General features: G+C 37.5%; 1 protein-coding gene across 6 annotated transcripts in view; it reads left to right on the top strand.

Moving 5' to 3' along the window:
- Window positions 1–22,298, top strand: part of WDR59 (WD repeat domain 59) — a 139,017-nt gene that overhangs the window by 63,116 nt on the left and 53,603 nt on the right. For 5 of the 6 annotated variants that reach the window (XM_077133033.1, XM_077133031.1, XM_077133030.1 and 2 more), the window contains 2 exons: window positions 17,563–17,640; window positions 19,196–19,352. In XM_077133033.1, the coding sequence (XP_076989148.1) occupies window positions 17,563–17,640; window positions 19,196–19,352 (235 nt within the window). Of the gene's footprint in view, window positions 1–2,343; window positions 2,542–17,562; window positions 17,641–19,195; window positions 19,353–22,298 lie in introns of those variants that run through there. The other variant, XM_077133034.1, reaches the window with a different exon arrangement.

Genomic DNA, 22,298 nt, shown 5'->3' with positions numbered 1-22,298 from the left:
AAAGAAATATACAAATAATCCAAGTCAGGATGCAAGGGGGAGTTCCAAGGCATTAATAAATCTTAAAAGTTGTTCCCCTAATTCATCACAATATGAATGAATGAGTATTTCAGGATACAGGACATAAACAATAGGTAAAATATCCAGCTATAAATTTCCAGAGTTCCCTAGTTTGCCTGAGATTTTGATAAATTCTTCTATTGTGTGAGTGTAAAATAATTTCTGAGCAAACAAATCAGTGTACTTTGCCATCCTCTAGAAAAACATTAACGAGTTAATTTAATGGACTTCCTGTTTTGATTCACTTAGAGAGACTAATAATCATGTATTTAAATTTAAAATAAGAAAACTCAAGAATTTTTAGGAAGGAGAAAGAAATTAAAATTTCAATGCCTTAGATATACTTACTGTACTTTAGAAAAGCCTCAAATATCTGCTGAAGCTATAATTCAAGGGGAAAATTAGCAAATTTTTATAAGGTTAAAAAATATATTTAGTATAATAATGTAGAAAAAAGTTCAGATAATATTCATAATGAAAATGCCTCCATGAAGAAGTTAGATAACATTGATAATTTGGTTTATAAATATGTCTTTTTAAATTTTATTACAGCGTAAAAAATATGTTAGCATGCTATTCTAACTTAAGTAAGACTTGGGTTTATTTTCTCATGGAAAGCTTAATTACTTTTTTTAAACATTTTTATTGTGAAATATAACATATATAAATGATTGCCTGATATATACGTATGTGTATATATATATAGAGAGAGAACAATAATTTTTGAAGTACATCTTAACAAATCATCACAGAAAAGATTTCAAAGTTTGGTATGGGTTACCATTCTACATTTTCAGGTTTTACTTTCTAGCTGCTCCAAAACACTGGAAGCTGAAAGAAATATCATTATAGTGATTCAGCAGTCATACTCACTTGTTAAATCCTGTCTTCTCTGTTATAACTCCTTTGATCCTACCCACAATTTATAGGGGTCTTTGGGACATGCCCATTCTAACTTTTTCATGTTGAAAAGGGATGTCCACAATATAGAATAAGAAGGATGAAATTAGTTAATATTCTTGGAGAGGCTGACCCCTCTGGGTTTCGGGACTTATCTGTCCTAGGAACCCTCTGGAAGTTTTAGGTTTCAGGAAAGTAAACTTAGTATGTGAAACTCAGAGCCCTAGGAGTTCTTTAGGATTAATGGAAATGATGTTAGTTGAGGTATGGCAAACCACAGCAACTAGCTTTATCTAGCTGACGCTTGTATAAGAGTAGCCTCCAGAATAGCCTCACAATTCTATTTGAACTCCCTTAGCCACTGCTACCTTATTTTATTACATTTCTTTTCCCCCTTTTGGTCCAGAAGGCATTATTGACCCCACAGTACCAGGGCCAGGCTCAACCCTTGGAGTCATGTCCCCCATTATCAGGGAAACTTTGACCTCTGAATGTCATATCCCACATATGGGGGAAGGTAATAATTTTCCTCGCAGAGTTGGGCTTAGAGAGAGAGAGAGACACCACATCTGAGTAACTTAAGAGGTTTTCTGGAAGCAGTTCTTAGGCATAATTATTGGTAGGCTTACGTTTTCCACTATAGAAACTAATTTTGTAAGGGCAAGCCTCAAAATCAAGGGCTTGATGTATTTTCTTGGGAGTTCTAATGTTTGAGAGAGTATCAGAAGTTTCCCAGATTGGAAATTTTAATAGTTCCACATTTTTTCTCTAGTCCCTCAAGGACTCTACCAATACTTTTTAATTATCAGCCTACCATAGTCTGGGATGTCTCCGGGTATTATATTAAGCTATACAGAATTACAGGCTTTGTTCCCATTCTGGGCTTCCTGTGTTTGGACTGTTTAAATGAGCTATCCAGACAGGTTGATTTAGATTGTGTTACAGAAAATTTAGATTCTAGACACAATAAACCTCTCTGCTTTTGGTCTCGTACAATAGGTGAAGCTCTAGAGTATTGTTCTAGTTTGCAAGCTACTGAAATGTGATATACCCGAAACCGAACAACTTTTAAAAGGGGGAATTTATTAAATTGCAAGTTTAGGGTTCTAAGGCCATGAAAATGTCTAAACTAAGGTAAGTCTATAAAAATATCCAAATTAAGGTATTCAGAGAAAGATACCTTGGTTCAAGAAAGCCAATGATCAGGGTTCCTCTCTCAGCTGGAAGGACACATGACAAGATCTGCTAGCTTTCTCTCCCAGCTTCTTGTTTCATGAAGCTCCCCTGGGGGCATTTCCTTCTTCATCTCCAAAGGTCTCTGACTGCGTGGGCTCTGTTGGTTCTGGTGGTTCTCAAGCTTTTTCCAAAATGGTTTCCTCTTAAACGGCTCCAGTAAGCAACCCTACCTTGAATGGGTGGAGGCACATCTCCATGGAAACCATCTAATCAAAAGTTACCAGCCACAGTTGGGTGGGTCACATCTCCATGGAAGCAATAAAAAAAGATACTACTCAGCAATATTGAATGAAGATTAAAGGACATGGCTTTTCTGGGGTGCACAACAAATTCAAACTGGCACAGGTATATACACTATCATCTTTTGTCCTGTATTCTGATTTACCTTAGTCCCGACCAGATCAGCTTTGTTTTTATCTCTAATTGAAGCCTGATAACTTTTTGGTTACTTTAACTGTTATTGTATGTGGAAAGCTTAATTAATTTAAATTTCCTAAATTAAATAAATTGTTTTTCTGGATTATAAAAATTATCACTTCCACAAAATGTTTAAAGTTATAAAATGTAAAAATTATATGTTAAAGTAATTTGAATTATAGTTACTGATATCTTTTAAGTGTTCCCTTTCATGGAATTTCTTTTTTTTAACATTTTTATTGAGAAATCTTCACACACATACAGTCTATACTGTGTACAGTCAGTGGCTCACAGTATCATCGCATAGTTGTATATTCATCACCATGGTCATTTTTTGAACATTTGCATCACTCCAGAAAAAGAAATAAAAAAGAATAAAGAAAAAACTCTTACATCCCATACCCCCATACCCCTCCCTCTCATTAACCACTAGTATTGCAGTCTACCCAATTTTTTTTACTCCTTCTCCCTCCCCTGTTATTTATTTATTTTTTATCCTTATTTTTTTTACTCATCTGTCCATACCCTGGATAAAGGGAGCATCAGATACAAGGTTTTCACAGTCACATGGTCACATTGTAAAATTGTTATACAATTGTCACATTGTATATTGTTATACAATCATCTTCACGAATCAAGGCTGCTGGATACAGTTCAACCATTTCATGTACTTCTCTCTAGCCACTCCAACACACTATAAACTAGAAAGGGATATCCATATAATGTATAAGAATAACTTTCAGGATAACCTCTTGATTCTATTTGAAATCTCTCAGCCACTGAAACTTTATTTTGTCTCATTTCTCTCTTCCCTCTTTTGGTCAAGAAGGCTTTCTCAGTCCCATGGTGCTGGGTTCTGGCTCATCCCTGGAGTCCTGTCCCACATGGCCAGGGAGATTTACACTCTTGAGAGCCATGACCCATGTAGAGGGGAGGGCAGTGAGTTCACCTGCCAAGTTGGCTTAGAGAGAGAGAGGCCACATCTGCCAAACTCTCCAACTTTTGTTCCTTTACCAAATATTAACTTAAATAGTAATTTCAAAATCCTTAAATTAATTTTAAGACCTTGAACTAATATTGAATTGAGTTAATTAATGAATAACCTTTGACTATCTGGACAATTTCAAGTAAGATGAATTTTTTTTAATTAGGTTGCCAAAAGATAGATATAGACACACACAAAACACACCTATCCTTGACTCTTATTTGTGTATTTTATTTATTGTCCAACAGTTAAACAGATAAAAAAGAATGTCTGAGTGCCTTTTGATCATGTTAGTATATAAGTCTATTTTGCTGCTTTAAGAATGTAAAAAATTAGGTATCAGCAAATATTTTGTGGGGAAAAGTGGTCCCAAATGCCAGGCTCCCTCCTCATCTGGATTGGCCATACAGTTCCTCACTGCTTTCTTTGTTAGATCTCTGAGACCATCAGATAGATTCTTTTTATATTTTGTTCAGCTTTCTTGGTTGTTCTCAGTGGGAAAGTTGGTATGAGCTATTTAGTCTGTCATTGCCAAATACATAAGTCCTTTTACTTGTTTTGTTTTGTTTTCCATTAAAAAAACTTTATTTTATAACATTTCAAATGTGTGTAAAAGCAGAGCAATAATAGGAACCTTCATGTGTCTCTTTTTCAGCTTCAACAGTTATCCATTTATGGTCAGTCTGATTTTACTTAGGCTACCATTGTGCCTGTACCCCCAGATGTCATGTTATTTCATATGCCTTTCATCTTTTTTGGGGGGGGGGTGCATGGTCTGGGAATTGAACTCGGGTCTCCCATAGACAAGGCAAGCATTCTACCACTGAACCACCCGTGCACCCCTTTCATCTCTCTCCCTCTTTTTTTTTTTTTTTTTTTTTGCATGGGCAGGCAGGGAGTTGTACCTGGGTCTCCGGCATGGTCTTCTGCCACTGAGCCACCTTCGCACCACCCCTTTCATCTCTTTAAAACATTTTCATTAACGTATATAACATAGATTCAATAAAATGTGCAAAGTTCACTAACTATAAGTGTGTATCTTGATGAATTTTTACACACGTAAAAGTCAGGTAACTACTCCCAGATCAAGATATAGAACATTTCTAGCATCCCAGAAAATTCTCTTATGCCCAGTCGGTTCCACCCTCCAGAAACAACTACTATTCTGAACTCTGTCACTATTGATTAGTATTCCTCTCTCTTTAACTTCATATAAATGAAGTCATACAGTATGTGCTATTGTGTATCTGGTTTCTTTCACTTAACCTAATACCTTTAGTGAGATTCATCTATTTTGTTGTAGGTATCAGTAATTTATTATTTACTTGTGTAATATGTAACAACTTACTTATCCATTTTCCTGTTTATGGTGTTCTAGTTTGCAAGCTGCCAGAATGTGATATACCAGAAATGGAATGACTTTTAAAAAGGGGAATCTATTAAGTTGCAAGTTCTAAAGTCGTGCAAGTATCCAAATCAAGGCAGGCCTATGAAAATGTCCAAATTAAGGCAGCGACAAGAGGTTACCTTCACTCAAGAAAGGCTGATGAAGTTCAGAGTTTCTCTTTCAGCTGGGAGGGTGTATTAGTTAGGGTTCACTAGAGAAACAAAATCAACAGGAAATATTCATAAATATAAAATTTATGAAAGTGTCTCACATAACTGTGGGAACAGAGTCCAAAATCCACAGGGCAGGCTGTGAAGCCGACAATTTTGAAGAACTCCACAGGAGAGGCTCGCCAACCAAAGCAGGAAGAGAGCCTGTCTCTTCTGAATCCTCCTTAAAAGGCTTCCAGTGATTAGATTAAGCATCACTCATTGCAGAAGATACTCCCCTTGGCTGATTACAAATGGAATCAGCTTTGTATGCAGCTGACGTGCTCATGATTTAATTCTATGAAATGTTCTCATTGCAACAGGCAGGTCAGCACTTGCCCAACCAGACAAGCAGGTATCACCACTTGGCCAAGTTGACACATGAACCTGACCATGACGAAGGGCACATGGCGAAGTCTGCCAACTTTCTCTTCTTGCTTCTTCATCTCCAAAGGTTCATAGGCTCTCATGGCTCTTTCCAAAATGGTTCCCTCTTAAAGGTCTCCAGTAAGCAAACCCGACCTTGAATGGGTAGAGACACAACTCCATGGAATCCATCTAATCAAAACTTATCACCCACATGTGTGGGTGGGCCGCATCTCCATGGAAACAATAAAAAAGATCCCAGCCAGCAATATTGAATGAGGTTTAAAGGACATGGTTTTTCTGAGGTATACCCCAGATTCAAACTGGCACAATGGGCAATTGGATTATTTCCAGTTTAGGCCTATTGTGAGTAAAGCAAGCTATGAACATTTTTTTATGTGTTTAGATGACATATAGACACATTTCTCTGAGGCATAAACTTAGGATTGCTGGGTCATAGGGTAGCATATGCTTAGCCTCAGTACATAAGGCCAAACAGCTTATCTAAAGTAGTTGTATCAATAATTGAGAGTTACCCCATATCCATTCCAACACTTTATATTAGAATAAGTCTTTTCCTCATCTTTTTTTTTGAGTCATCATACTGAAAAAAAATGACCTTTTTTCAGGAAAGGCATACAGTTCTCTACAATTTCAACATGTATTGTTTTGGATAACTACCACCACAATCAGGATTCAGAATACCATCACCTCCCAAAACTACTATCTTTGTAATCAAAGCCTCCCCTGCCCCAAAGAATGTCATGTAAATGAAATTATACAGTAGGTAACCTTTTGACACAGACTTTTTTTTTCATTCATCGTATTGCCTTTAAGATTAATCAAGTTGTTTCAAGAATCAAGAGTACATATATTTTTTATTGCTCAGTTGTAATCCATTGTATGGACATACCACAATTTATTATCTAGTCATTGTTGAAGTACATTTGAGCTGTTTCCAGTTTTTGATGATTGTGACTAGAGTGGCTATAAATACTCATGTAGATTTCTGTTTGAAGGTAAGTTTTCTTTTTTTTTTTAAAGGTAAACATGTAGGCTTTGGATTGTTGGATCATTGGTATGTGTAAGTTTAACTTTTTTTATTGTGAAATATAACATATATAACAAAAAAGCAGTAAATTTCCAAGTACATTTTAAAAAATAGTTATAAAACAGATTTTAAAGTTTGGTATGGGTTACAGTTCCATGACTTTTCATTTTTTCTTCTAGCTGCTCCAAGACACTGGAGACCAACAGAAATATCAGTATAGTGATTTAGCAGTCATGCTCATTTGTTAAATCCTATCTTCTCTTTTAAACTCCTCCTTCTCTTTAAATAGCATTTATACATAAAAGCAATAAATTTCAAAGTACATTGCAACACTTAGTTGTAGGACAGATGTCAGAATTTGGTATGGGTTACAATTTCACAATTTTGGGTTTTACTTCTAGCTGCTCTAAGATCCTGGAGACTAAAATAAATATCAATATAATAATTCAGCAATCATATTCATTTGTTAAACCCTACCTTCTCTGTATAATTCCACCATTACCTTTGATCTCTCTCCCACTCTTTATGGCTATGCCCGTTCCAACTTTTTCATGTTGGAAGGGGCTGTCAATAATATAGGGTAGGGGGATGAAACTAACTGATGTTATGGAAGGGCTGGCCCCTCTGTATTTCAGGATTTATCTTGTCCAGGGACCCATCTGGAGGTTGTAGGTTTTGGAAAGTTACCCTAGTGAGTGGAACTTTGTAGAATCTTATACAATGCCCTAAGTATTCTTTTTTTTTTTTTTTTTAACTTTTTTTATTAATTAAGAAAAATTAACAAACAAAACATTAAGATATCATTCCATTCTACATATACAATCAGTGATTCTTAATATCATCACATAGTTGCATATTCATCATTTCTTAGAACATTTGCATCAATTTAGAAAAAGAAATAAAAAGATAACAGAAAAAGAAATAAAATGATAATAGAGAAAAAAAGATTATACATACCATACCCCTTACCCCTCGCTTTCATTTACCACTAGCATTTCAAACTAAATTTATTTTAGCATTTGTTCCCCCCTATTATTTATTTTTATTCCATATGGTCTACTCTTCTCTTGATATAGTAGCTAAAAGGAGCATCAGACGTAAGGTTTTCACATTCACAGAGTCTCATTGTGAAAGCTATATCATTGTTCAATCATCATCAAGAAACATGGCTACTGGAACACAGCTCTACATTTTCAGGCAGTTTCCTCCAGCCTCTCTACTACATCTTGAACAACAAGGTTATATCTACTTAATACATAAGAATAACCTGCAGGATAACCTCTCGATTCTGTTTGGAATCTCTCAGCCATTGACACTTAGTCTCATTTCACTCTTCCCCCTTTGGTCAAGAAGGTTCTCTCAATCCCTTGATGTTAATTCTCAGCTCATTCTAGGGTTTTTCTCAGTCCGTTGATGCTGAGTCTCAGCTCATTCCAGGATTTCTGTCCCACGTTGCCAGGAAGAACCACACCCCTGGGAGTCATGTCCCATGCAGAGAGGGGGAGGGTGGTGAGACTGCTTGTCATGTTAGCTGGAGAGAGAGGCCACATCTGAGCAGCAAAAGAGGCTCTCTTGGGGGTGACTCTTCGGCCTGAATTTTAAGTAGGCTTGACCTTTCCTTTGTGGGGTTAAGTTTCACATGAACAAACCCCAAGACTGGGGGCTCAGCCTATAGCTTTGGTTGTCCACACTGCTTGTGAGAATATCAAGAATTCAACTTGGGGAAGTTGAATTTCTCCCCGCTCCCACCATTCCCCGAAGGGGGCTTGCAAATCCTTTTCCAGTCACTGATCAAATCACTCTGGGATTCATCGGGGCATCACTCTGGACAAACCAACAAAATCTCATGTGCTACCTGAGATTCCAAGTACTTATGACATTCAATCAAACTATCTACATGAGTTATATTAGGAAATGCTCTAGTCAAAATATAAATTTTGTAACAAATAAACATTTTTTGCTTTAGTCTCACACATAAAGTGACATTTTAAAGTATTAACTATCATCTATTTTAAGCACCCTACAATAATGACATTCCTTTGTTCTTCCTCATACAAAAACATTGTTAAAATTTGTACATTGTACATTTCACTATTACTATACACTCTAGGCATTCCTAGATTATACCGTCTCGAACTTTAACATCTATCTTTCTTTCTGATTTCATTTATGTCCCCAGCCCTCCTCCCTCTATCATTCTTACATGCAACTTCATTCAGTGTATTAACATAATTACATTACAGTTAGGTAGTATTGTGCTGTCCATTTCTGTGTTTTTGTATCCATTCCTGTTGCATAGTTTGTCTGTGCAGAGTCTTCAACTCCAATTACCCAATATCTTCCCCTATTTCTATCTCCTGATGGTCTCTGTTACCAACGACATATTCCAAGTTTATTCACTAATGTCAGTTCATATCAGTGAGACCATACAGTATTTGTCCTTTAGTTTTTGGCTAGTCTCACTCAGCAAGATGTTCTCAAGGTCCATCCATGTTGTTACATACTTCCAAAGTTTATTCTGTCTTAAAGCTGCATAATATTCCATCATATGTATATACCACAGTTTGTTTAGCCACTCATCTGTTGATGGACATTTTGGCTGTTTCCATCTCTTTGCAATTGTAAATAATGCTGCTATAAACATTGGTGTGCAAGTGTCCATTTGTGTCTTTGCCCGTAAGTCCTCTGAGTAGATACCTGGCAATGGTATCACTGAGTCATATGGCAATTCTATATTCAGCTCTTTGAGGAACTGCCAAACTGCCTTCCACAGTGGTTGCACCATTTGACATTCCCACCAACAGTGAATAAGTGTGCCTCTTTCTCCACATCCTCTCCAGCACTTGTCATTTTCTGTTTTGTTGATAATGGCCATTCTGGTGGGTGTGAGATGATATCTCATTGTGCTTTTGACTTGCATTTCTCTAATGGCCAGGGACGTTGAGCATCTCTTCATGTGCCTTTTGGCCATTTGTATTTCCTCTTCTGAGAAATGTCTGTTCAAGTCTTTTTCCCATTTTGTAATTGGGTTGGCTGTCTTTTTGTTGTTGAGTTGAATGATCTCTTTATAAATTCTGGATACTAGACCTTTATCTGATATGTCATTTCCAAATATTGTCTCCCATTGTGTAGGCTGTCTTTTTACTTTCTTGATGAAGTTCTTTGATGCACAAAAGTGTTTTCTTTTGAGGAGCTCCCATTTCTTTCTTTCTTCAGTGTGCTTGCTTTAGGTGTAAGGTCCATAAACCCGCCTCCAATTATAAGATTTATAAGATATCTCCCTACATTTTCCTCTAACTTTTTTATGGTCTTAGACCTAATGTTTAGATCTTTGATCCATTTTGAGTTAGCTTTTGTATAGGGTGTGAGATACGGGTCCTCTTTCATTCTTTTGCATATGGATATCCAGTTCTCTAGGCACCATTCATTGAAGAGACTGTTCTGTCCAAAATGAGTTGGCTTGACTGCCTTATCAAAGATGAAATGTCCATAGATGAGAGGGTCTATGTCTGAACACTCTGTTCGATTCCATTGGTCAATATATCTTTGTGCCAGTACCATGCTGTTTTGACCACTGTGGCTTCATAATATGCCTTAAAGTCAGGCAGCATGAGACCTCCAGCTTCGTTTTTGTTCCTCAAGATACTTTTAGCAATTCGGGGCACCCTGCCCTTCCAGATAAATTTGCTTATTGGTTTTTCTATTTCTGAAAAGTAAGTTGTTGGGATTTTGATTGGTAGTTATTGAATCTGTAACTCAATTTAGGTAGAATTGACATCTTAACTATATTTAGTCTTCCAATCCATGAGCACGGTATGCCCTTCCATCTGTTTAGTTCTTCTGTGATTTCTTTTAACAGTTTCTTGTAGTTTTCTTTGTATAGGTCTTTTGTCTCTGTAGTTAAATTTATTCCTAAGTATTTATTCTTTTAGTTGCAATTGTAAATGGAATTCGTTTCTTGATTTCACCCTCAACTTGTTCATTGCTAGTGTATAGAAACACTACAGATTTTTGAGTGTTGATCTTGTAACCTGCCACTTTGCTGCACTCATTTATTAGCTCTAGTAGTTTTGCTGTGGATTTTTCGGGGTTTTCGACATATAGTATCATATCATCCGCAAACAGTGAGAGTTTTACTTCCTCCTTTCCAATTTTGATGCCTTGTATTTCTTTTTCTTGTCTAATTGCTCTGGCTAGGACTTCAAACACAATGTTGAATAACAGTGATGATAGTGGACATCCTTGTCTTGTTCCTGATCTTAGGGGGAAAGTTTTTAGGTTTTCCCCATTGAGGATGATATTTGCTGTGGGTTTTTCATATATTCCCTTTATCATTTTAAGGAAATTTCCTTGTATTCCTATCCTTTGAAGTGTTTTCAACGGGAAAGGTTGTTGAATTTTATCAAATGCCTTCTCTACATCAATCGAGACGATTATGTGGTTTTTTTGCTTTGATTTGTTGATATGGTGTATTACATTAATTGATTTTCTTATGTTGAATCATCCTTGCATACCTGGGATGAATCCTACTTGGTCATGATGTATAATTCTTTTAATGTGTTGCTGGATTCGATTTGCTAGGATTTTGTTGAGAATTTTTGCATCTATATTCATTAGAGAGATTGGTCTGTAGTTTTCTTTTTTTGTAATATCTTTGCCTGGTTTTGGTATGAGGGTGATGTTGGCTTCATAGAATGAATTAGGTAGCTTTCCCTCCACTTCAGTTTTTTTGAAGAGTTTGAGCACGGTTGGTACTAATTCTTTCTGGAATGTTTGGTAGAATTCACATGTGAAGCCATCTGGTCCTGGACTTTTCTTTTTGGGAAGCTTTTGAATGACTGATTTAATTTCTTTACTTGTGATTGGTTTGTTGAGGTCATCTATTTCTTCTTGAGTCAAAGTTGGTTGTTCATGCCTTTCTAGGAAGTTGTCCATTTCATCTACATTGTTGTATTTATTAGCATAAAGTTGTTGATAGTATCCTGTTATTACCTCCTTTATTTCTGTGAGGTCAGTGGTTATGTCTCCTCTTCCATTTCTGATCTTATTTATTTGCATCCTCTCTCTTCTTCTTTTTGTCAATCTGCTAAGGGCCCATCAATCTTATTGATTTCTCATAGAACCAACTTCTGGTCTTATTGATTTTCTCAATTGTTTTCATGTTCTCAATTTCATTTATTTCTGCTCTAATCTTTGTTATTTCTTTCCTTTTGCTTGCTTTGGGGTTAGTTTGCTGTTCTTTCTCCAGTTCTTCCAAGTGGACAGTTAATTCCCGAATTTTTGCCCTTTCTTCTTGTTTGATATAGGCATTTAGGGCAATAAATTTCCCTCTTAGCACTGCCTTTGCTGTATCCCATAAGTTTTGATATGTTGTGTTTTCATTTTCATTTGCCTCAAGATATTTACTGATTTCTCTTGTAATTTCTTCCTTGACCCACTGGTTGTTTAAGAGTGTGTTGTTGAGCCTCCACGTATTTGTGAATTTTCTGGCACTCTGCCTATTAATGATTTCCAACTTCATTCCTTTATGATCTGAGAAAGTGTTGTGTATGATTTCAATCTTTTTTAATTTGTTGAGACTTGCTTTGTGACCCAGCATATGGTCTATCTTTGAGAATGATCCATGAGCACTTGAGAAAAAAGGTGTATCCTGCTGTTGTGGGGTGTAATGTTCTATAAATATCTGTCCATTGATGTTCTGTCCATTGATGAGAATGGGGAATTGAAGTCTCCAACTGTTATGGTAGATGTGTGTATTTTTCTGCTCAGTGTTTGCCTCACGTATTTTGGGGCTTCTGGTTCAGTGCATAAATATTTATGGTTGTTATGTCTTCTTGAATTGTTCCTTTTATTAGTACATAGTATCCTTCTTTGTCTCTTTTAACTGTTTTACATTTGAAGTCTGGATATTAGTTGGATATTAGTATAGCTACTCCTGCTCTTTTCTGATTGTTGTTTGCATGAAATATCTTTTCCCAACCTTTCACTTTCAACCTATGTTTTTGGGTCTAAGATGTGTGTCCTGTAGACAGCATATAGAAGGATCCTGCTTTTTAACCCATTCTGCCAGTCTATGTCTTTTGATTGGGGAGTTCAATCCATTAACATTTAGTGTTATTACTGTTTGGGTAGTACTTTCCTCTACCATTTTGCGTTTTGTATTTTATATGTCATATCTAATTTTCCTTCTTTCTACACTCTTCTCCACACCTCTCTCTTCTGTCTTTTCGTACTAGTCTCTAGTGCTCCCTTTAGTATTTCTTGGAGAGCTGGTCACAAATTCTCTCAGTGACTTTTTGTCTGAAAATGTTTTAATTTCTCCCTCATTTTTGAAGGACAATTTTGCTGGGTATAGAATTCTTGGTTGGCAGTTTTTCTCTTTTAGTAATTTAAATATATCATCCCACTGTTTTCTCGCCTCCATGGTTTCTGCTGAGAAATCCACACATAGTCTTATTGGGTTTTCCTTGTATGTGATGGATTGTTTTTCTCTTGCTGCTTTCAAGATCCTCTCTTTCTCTTTGACCTCTGACATTCTGACTAGTAAGTGTCTTGGAGAACATCTATTTGGATCTATTCTCTTTGGGGTGCGCTGCACTTCTTGGATCTGTAATTTTAGGTCTTTCATAAGAGTTGCGAAATTTTCAGTGATAATTTCTTCCATTAGTTTTTCTCCTCTTTTTCCCTTCTCTTCTCCTTCTGGGACATCCACAGCACGTATATTTGTGCACTTCATATTATCATTCAATTCCCTGAGTCCCTGCTCATATTTTTCCATTCTTTTCCCTATAATTTCTGTTTCTTTTTGGATTTCAGATGTTCCATCCTCCAGTTCAGTAATCTAACCTCTGTCTCTTGAAATTTACCATTGTAGGTTTTCATTGTTTTTTTCATCTCTTCTACTGTATCTTTCATTCCCATAAGTTCTGTGATTTGTTTTTTCAGATTTTCCATTTCTTCTTTTTGTTCGGTCCTTGCCTTCTTTATATCCTCCCTCAATTCATTGATTTGGTTTTTGATGAGGTTTTCCATTTCTGTTCGTATATTCTGAATTAATTGTTTCAGCTCCTGTATCTCATTTGAACTATTGGTTTGTTCCTTTGACTGGGCCATATCTTCAATTTTTCTGGTGTGATTTGTTATTTTTTGCTGGCGTCTAGACATTTAATTACATTAATTAGTTTATTCTGGAGATTGCTTTCACTTATCTTACCTAGGGTTTTCTTGCCTGATGAGTTTGTTGCCTATCTGTTTTTTGACCTTCAGTTCAGCTTTTTCTGGGCCTCTAGCTTAAGTTTTGTTTAACAGAAGATAATTTTTCAGTTCTTGTTTTCTTGTTTCTTGTCCTGCTTGTAAGGTGCCTTTTCCCTCCCCACCCTTAGGAGGGTCTACATAGATGTTACAGACTCCAGCCGGTTTTTTCCGGACTAAACTGGCCTCCTATCAGGGGCAAGGAGTCACCTGCTTCAGTTTTCCCTGAGGGTGAGACCCAGCAGGTTAAAAGACTTTCCTGTGATGTCTCTGGGCTCTGTTTTTCTTATCCTGCCCAGTATGTGGCACTTGTCTGCCTGCAGGTCCCACCAGCAAAAGATCTTGTGGCTCCTTTAACTCTGGAAGGCTCTCCCTGCTGTGGGCGTGGTGGAAACAGAGGAGAGTTTGTAGGCTGGTTTTAATGGCTTCAAATTGCCAAGCTCTGGGGTCTGAATTCCTTGAGAGAGGGATTCCACCTAAGTTGGGCTTCACCCCTCCCCTGGGGAACAGGCAGGAGACAGCCCTGAAAGCAGTCTGTTTCTGCCTATGCCTGGGGCAGTTGCAGCCCGAGTAGTCTCGCCGCTGAATCCAGAGGCAGCCAAGCCTCTGTAGAAACAGCCACAAAAGCTTCCATTTCATCCCCTTTCCTCTTTTTCGGTTAGCCCAATAAGCGACCTCTGCCTTGACCAGGTTCACCTGAGCTGGGGGCCTATTTTTAGTAGTCAGAATTTGTTTATTAACGCCACAATTGGTGCTTGGTTGGATTCAGTCCCTGCTACTGTTAGAGTCTCTTTCCTTTTCCTCTGGGAAGCTGCCTGTGGGGGAGGGGCGCCGGGCGCCGGCCACTGCAGCCTGGGGAACTCACAGTTCCAGAGACTCGCAGCCGGTCCAGCTGGTCCAGACTGGGGTACACTGTGTGTCCAATCACTATCATGGCTCTGGGAGCTGTTCTGTACTGTTTCTGGTTATTTAGTGTTGTTCTGGAGGACGAACTAAAACGTGCACATTGCTAAGCCACCATCTTGGCCCCTCAATCCCCTAAGTATTCTTTAGGACTGGCAGGAATGGTTTTGGTTGGGGCTTGGTTATGATAGGTGGCTTGGTTATGATAGGTGGCAGTGTCTAACTGTGGCGTGTGTAAAAGTGACCTCCAGTGTAGCCTCTCAGCTTTATTTGAACTCTCTCAGCCACTGATACCTAATTTGCTACACTTCCTTTCCACCTTTTTGTTAGTATGGTATTGTTGATCCCACAGTGCCAGGGCCAGGCTCACCCCTGAGAGTCATCTCTGTGCCACCAGGGAGACTTTCATTCCTGGATGTCATGTTCCATGTAAGGGGGGAGGGCAATGGTTTCACTTGTAGAGTTGGGCTTAGAGAGAGAAAGGCCATATCTGAGCAACAAAAGAGGTCCTCCAGAGGTGACTCTAGTCATACCTATACGTAGGCTAAGTTTCCCCACTACATACACAAGCTTTACAAGAGAAAGCCTCAAGAGCAAGGGCTTGGCCTATTGATTTGGGTGTCCCTAATGTTTGGCACAGTGTCCAGAGTTTCCCCAGTGGTAATGTTGAATAGTTCCATAATTTTTCTCCCATCCTTCAAGGGACTTTGCCAATACTTTTTGATTGTCTGCTTAATATACTCTGGGATATATCCAGGGATTAAATTAAAACTATACAGGATTAAAAGCTCTCATTCTTATTCTGGCCCCCTATCTTTGGATTGTTTAAATGATCTATCCAAACAGGTTGAGTTAGTTTATGTGCTATAGAAAATTTAGGTTCTGGACATACTAAAACCTTCTTCCTTTGGTCTGAAAGAGTAGGTGAGGTAGTAAAATACAGTCTTCCTTACCCCTGTATTCTGAATTACTTTAATCCCAACCTGATCAACTTCATTCTTATCTCTAAATACCAGGTTTGTATGCTTAACTTTTTAAGAAACTGCCAAATTCTTTTCCAGAGTGCCTCATCATCTGACTTTGAAAATAATTTCTCAGTACCTAAATAGTGTAGCATTTCAGTCTTGCTTTTCCTGCCTTTTGTGCTATATGTTTTCCTGCTTTGTTGACAAATGCTTGAGTTCTAAGTATATTTGTCCCTCACATAAGATGCAAATGCAAGTCTAAGACAGGGTTTTTGTCTGACTTACCTTTTTGTTCACTACAGTCTCTAGTCCCACACCCTACATGTTGGAATGACTGAATGAGTATGTACTTGAACGATCTGGTTTCCAGAATTGGTGTTCCTGTGTGTTCCTAGACAAGTTACATCACTTGTAATTTAGATTCTGCCTTTTGAAAAAGAAATGAATAACATCTATTATATGGTTGTTATAAAGAGTAAATGAGATAAAAACCTTGAAACTCTAAATCTAGTAAGTAGTCAGTGCATTTTAGTTAATATCCTGCCTAGTGTAATAGTGATAAAGGTTAACATGTCACCTTTAGCTTTCAGTGATGGTTATTTTTTTTTAAGTTTTTAGTTTAAAGGGAAAATATAACAACAAACAAATGCAAACATTCTTAACTTTTGAGCATTTCGTTCTACATATATAATCAGTAATTCTCAATATCATCACATAGTTACATATTCATCATCATGATCATTTCTTATAATATTTGCATCAATTCAGAAAAAGAAATAAAAAGACAACAGAAAAAAATGCTTACATACCATACCCCTTACCCTTCCCTTTCATTGATCACTAGCATTTCAATCTAAATTTAGTTTAACATTTGTTCCCCGTATTATTTATTTTTATTCCATATGTTTTACCCATCTGTTGATAAGGTAAATAAAAGGAGCATCAGACACAAGGTTTTCACAATCACACAGTCACATTGTGACAGCTATATCATTATACAATCATCTTCAAGAAACATGGTTGCTGGAACACAGCTCTACATTTTCAGGCAGCTCCCTCCAGCCTCTCCATTACATCTTGACTGACAAGGTGATATCTATTTAATGCGTAAGAATAACCTCCAAGGTAACCTCTCGACTCTGTTTGGAATCTCTCAGCCATTGACACTTTATTTTGTCTCATTTCACTCTTCCGCCTTTTGGTCAAGAAGGTTGATTCAATCCATTGATGCTGAGTCTCAGCTCATTCTAGGAGTTTTCTCAATCCCTTGATGCTGAGTCTCAGTTCATTCTAAGATTTCTGTCCCACATTGCCAGGAAGGTCCACACCCCTGGGAGTCATGTCCCAAGTAGATGGGGGAGGGCAGTGAGTTTGCTTGTTGTGTTGGCTGGAGAGAGAGAGGCCACATCTGAGCAACAAAAGAAGTTCTTTTAGGGGTAACTCTTAGCATAATTTTAAGTAGGCTTAGCTTATTCTTGGCTGGATTAAGTTTCATATGAACAAACCCCAAGATTGGAGACTTGACCTATTGCTTTGGCTGTCCCCACTGCCTGTGAGAATTGAAGGTCATTTAATAGGCAGGCAGACTGAGCGACTTGCCCCAACTGGTGATCCTCATGAAATCCTGAATGTTTATAAATGTGAAAGTATTTCTTTGTGTCTCTGTCACAGTAACAAGCTTCTGGGGCCTGAACTAAAATACACTATTGAAATGTATCTTTAGAGGACAAAAGGTAATGAGTTTGAAGGCTATGTTTATTTCAATTGTTGAGGTTTTTTTTTTTTATATATGGCATTTATTTCACAAATTATCTCATTTTTTTTTATTCCAGTTCTGGGATTACCGCCAGCCTCGGAAATACCTCAATATTCTTCCTTGCCAGGTACCTGTCTGGAAGGCCAGATACACGGTGAGTGAGATACCCTGCCTCCCTGCTACTTGCTGGGAAATTTCATGTTGGTATTTCAGATAGAACGGCACAAGGAACATTTTCTCTTTTTTCATTTGTGAAGCAGTTTTCCTTTTTCTATTTTGGTTTGGGGTGGGGTAAAGGTGGTAATGATGACATAAAAGCTGCTATCTATTTTAAATTTACCCTTGGAATGTTGAATTGCTATCTATATTAGAATTGCTAACATAGCTAGACAAAGAAGCCGGGTACTGAAAAGAGGTTCATTAATGGTAGGGGAGCAGGGTGGAATGGGGGTAGAGGGTTGAGAGGCTTTAAATCAATTGGTTATGGAGGAAAGAGCCCTAGCTTTAGATTCAGCAAGACCTGACTCTGCCATTTAATATTTTTGTGGGGCAGGCAATGGTGGCACAGTGGCAGAGTTCTCACCTGCCATGCTGGAGACCCGGGTTTGATTCCCAGTACCTGCCCATGCCAAAAAATATAAATTCATTACTCTATTAAAAAAATGACTTTAATATTGTTGTGGTCTCAGGCAAACTTGTTTTTGAGTAGCAGTTTCCTCCTCTTTTGGAATATGAATAATAATTTTTACTGTGCCTTCGTTTTGAAATAATGTATATGATAGTGCTTTAAAAACCATAAAATGCTTTTCAAATATAAGAACTAGGCTGTTACCAATCTTCCAAAAATTTTCCACTGCTATATTGATAGCAGTTTATCAGAGATCATACATTTCCTTAATATCAATCTAAATATTATAATAAGGATAGTAAAACTACCTCTGTACATTGGGTTGTCACCATGGAGCATCGTGGAGCATAGAAGATAATTTGAGTATTATATTGTTGTTTTGCATCTGGGAATACTTGCCAAGAAATTAGTCACTGTTCTTATGAATTGAAATACTTCTCTGGATTAATATGTTTGCTATTTAAAATAAATAGAAAAGTGCCTTCAGGTGAGGAAATGAAGGTAAATGTGCTTTTAAGTGAATATAGTTTCTTCCTTAAAGAACAGAGATTAATTATAGCTGGGCCCCTTAGCTACCCAGCAGATTGGATATTGGTAAGTAAAGCATGTCAGTCCTGAAATTATGAGGTTTTCCTTTAAATAGCTACAGTGTGTAGGGCAGTAGGAAGTGATGCTTCATGTGTATGGTGTACTGCTAGTGCATTTCCACATGGCAAGAATTATGTTTGCTGTTCATGCAGCAACTCTTGTGTGGGAACTCATGGAGAATAGCTAGGATGCAAAGTGGTGTGTTACAGTACAGTAGTCAGAATGATTTTCTTATTTTAACATGAAAAATTCTCAAGTATTTGGCTGGGCCTTTTTTTGTTTTTTTTTCCTTGCTGCGTTCCTTTCCATAAGCATAGAGAAAGGTAGATGTGATGATCAACTTACAGTATTTGGAAGATTTTTCCCCAGATGGGCTGGTACCTTCCGTCATCTAAATTTATTTTAGTTAGGGAAGAATTCCAACTTTGAATAACTCAAGACTCATCTGATTCTCCCTGGAATAATCACATACTTTTCCCTTTCTTACCCTAAGCCTTTCAATAATGGATTAGTGACTGTGATGGTTCCACAACTGCGGAGAGAAAATAGTCTTCTCCTTTGGAATGTCTTTGACTTGAACACCCCTGTTCATACCTTTGTGGGGCATGATGATGTGGTTCTGGAGTTCCAGTGGAGGAAACAAAAGGAAGGTGAATATAAGAGAAGACCCACTGCCAGATCGTCTTCTGAAGTCTGTTGAACAGCAGCACCAGTCTTGCGAAAGGAGGCCAGCAGAAATAGGGTTAGGCTTTAGGAATGAGAGAGTTGTAGAACCACCAACTTTTTAATTTTTTTTTTTAACGTAACAACATACAAACATGAATATTCTTACCATATGATCATTCCATCCTTGGTATATAATTAATAAATTTTAGCCTTTGTTTCACCTATTTTTTTCTAAACCCCTTATCACTCCCTTTCATTGATCACTAGCATTTCAATCTACCAAATTTATTTTAACATTTGTTCCCCCTATTATTTATTTATTTTGATCCCTTTGTTTTACTCATCTGTCCATACCATAGATAAAAGGAACATCAGACACAAGGTTTTCACAGTCACACAGTCACATTGTGAAAGCTAAATCATTATACAATCATCTTCAAGAAACATGACTACTGGAACACAGCTCTACATTTTCAGGCACTTCCCTCTGGCCTCTCCAATATACCTTAACTAAAAATGTGATATCTATATAATGCGTAAGAATAACCTCCAGGATAACCTGTTTGAAATCTTTCAGCCATTGACACTTTATTTTGTCTTATTTCTCTCTTCCCCCTTTCAGGACCAGCAACTCTAATAGCAGGCAGTATATTAGTTAGGGTTCACCATAGAAACAGAACCAACAGGATATATGTTGGTTTATTACAAAGAATTGGCTTGTGTGGCTGTGGAGGCTGTTAAGTCTGAACTCTGTAGGGCAGGCCACAGGCTGGAGACTCTGGTAAAAGTGGTGTTGAAGTCCTTAGTCCAAATTCCCCAGGAAAGCTGGAAATTCTGGTAATAACCAATGTTGAAACAGAAATTCTTCTTTTGACCCCTGAAACGCTCAGTTCTTGATTTTAAAACCTCCAGTGGATTAGATGAGATTACCCACATAGTTGAGGGCACTCTCCTTTGTTTATTGCAGGTGCAATCAACTGATGATAGATGTAAATCCCATCTATTAAATACCTTTACAGTACAGACAGTCCAGTGTTTGACCAAATAGCTAGGATACCATAACCTAGCCAAGGTGACACATGAAATTAACCAGCATAGAAGATGAAAGAGAGTATACAGCTGCTGTTCTTCCTCATCAATTCTTTCCTCTTCCCTGATTTTCAACATAGTCTGTCTCCTACTTGGAAGGATCTGCTATAGTAAATGGTTGATGGAGATTTACTGTTAGATCATTAGTGGGACTGAAAGACTCTGGGATCATTACCCTGTGAATTCCAGGGCATTTGTCCCTTGCCAGTCTGTTGATGAGGGGCACTTGACATAGTGATTAGTCCTGTCTACCAAATATTTCCATTTCTCTTCACAAACACATAGTAGTATTTTACTTCCCATTCCCTTAGGTAGGTTCAGCCAAATGACCTACTTTGATCATAAAACACGAGCAGAAGTGCTATGGCCACTTCTGGGTTGATGTTTTAAGAGCGCATGTGTACACTTTCTTTATATCTGCCACAGCAATTGGCAAAACTGCAGATGGAGCTGCTCTTGGAGTAGGACAATGTGGAGATGTAGTATTAGCGGTAGAGACTCTTTGCTTTAAACCACTGACATTTTTGGATTGTTCATTATTGTAGTATAGTCTAGCTAACTCTCACTAATGCAGGATCCTAAGTGTAAGAGGAGTCAAGAAACCTTTGGCCTCAGTTTCTCCACCAACTCACCATGCAAATTTAGTTGCAGCCTTTCTTTTCTTAAGATCTTATTGGCACAATTCTGTTTTTTTTTTCACAGACCAAATGTGTATTTCTAGATGTTCTCATATTATAGAAGGCAATCTGAAGCCAGGCAGGTAGAGAGTTGTAACTTGTTCAGAGTCCCAGGAAAGAGCTCCAGTGGAACTTGCATTAGAGTAGTTATCGTCTTCTCCCAGTTTCTTTGTGACCTTCATGTACCTCTTCTGGGATATTTTGAAATTGACCTTTTGGTCATCCTCTTAAGTTTCCCATCCTTATTTCCAAAATCTCTTGCTTTTAGAAACATGAGGCTGCCTGGTCTTTATCCTACCAGTTGCATGCTTGGTTTTTGCATTTCAACTTAATCTCTTGCATTTTGCCAATGGAAAAAGTAGTTTCCCCACAGTCTACTAAGGAGGGATTGACCTATAGTATGGGACTGAAATCGGAAATGCTTAGCCATCTCACTGTTAGATTTCCATCTCTTCTTTAAGCTGGTGGGGTGGGTTGTATAGCCTGGGACTATCTAACCAGTACTGAAATAGTGAATACAAATTATAGGTTAAAAAAATTTTTTAGTGTGAAATTATCATGTATCTAGAAAATTGTTTAAACATGTACAGTTTCACAAATAATTATAAAGTGAAAATTTATGTAGCAACCACCAAGATCAAGAAAGAGCACATTGCCAGAACCCCAGAAACTTCCTAATCACAACCCCTTCCATTCTCCCAGAGGTAAAAACTGTCCTTAATGCTTATGATAGGCATTTCTGTTTTTTTTTAAATAGTTTTACCACCCACTTATGCATCCCTAAAAATAGTTTAGTTTTGCTTGCTTTTGAACTTTTCATAAATGTAATTATCCTTCATTTATTCTTGTATTTTACTTCTCTGTTAACCTAATGTTTTTGCTCCAGTTTATTTTTACTCCTCTATTTCTCAGTTTCTATTGGACCCCCTCAAGCTTTAATTTTGGTTTTTACTGTGGATAAAGCAGGTCTTAGAGACATAGGAAGAGAATCAGGTTGTTGTGGCCAAGAAAAAAGATATTTCATGAAGGAAGGAGTAGTCATTGGTTTCAGGTGTTACTGGAGGATCAAAATGCAGATTAAGAGAAAGGCATTTAGCTTAACAAATAGAAACCATATGATCATTAACAGGGGAGGTCCAAAGTGGATTGAGGCTACAAGTCACA

The sequence above is a fragment of the Tamandua tetradactyla genome, chromosome 16 (genome assembly GCF_023851605.1).
Source record: "Tamandua tetradactyla isolate mTamTet1 chromosome 16, mTamTet1.pri, whole genome shotgun sequence".
In the NCBI taxonomy this organism is placed as follows: domain Eukaryota; kingdom Metazoa; phylum Chordata; class Mammalia; order Pilosa; family Myrmecophagidae; genus Tamandua; species Tamandua tetradactyla.
The sequence above is the reverse complement of the archived record's forward strand: the minus strand, read 5'-3'. Positions and strand labels throughout refer to the sequence as shown.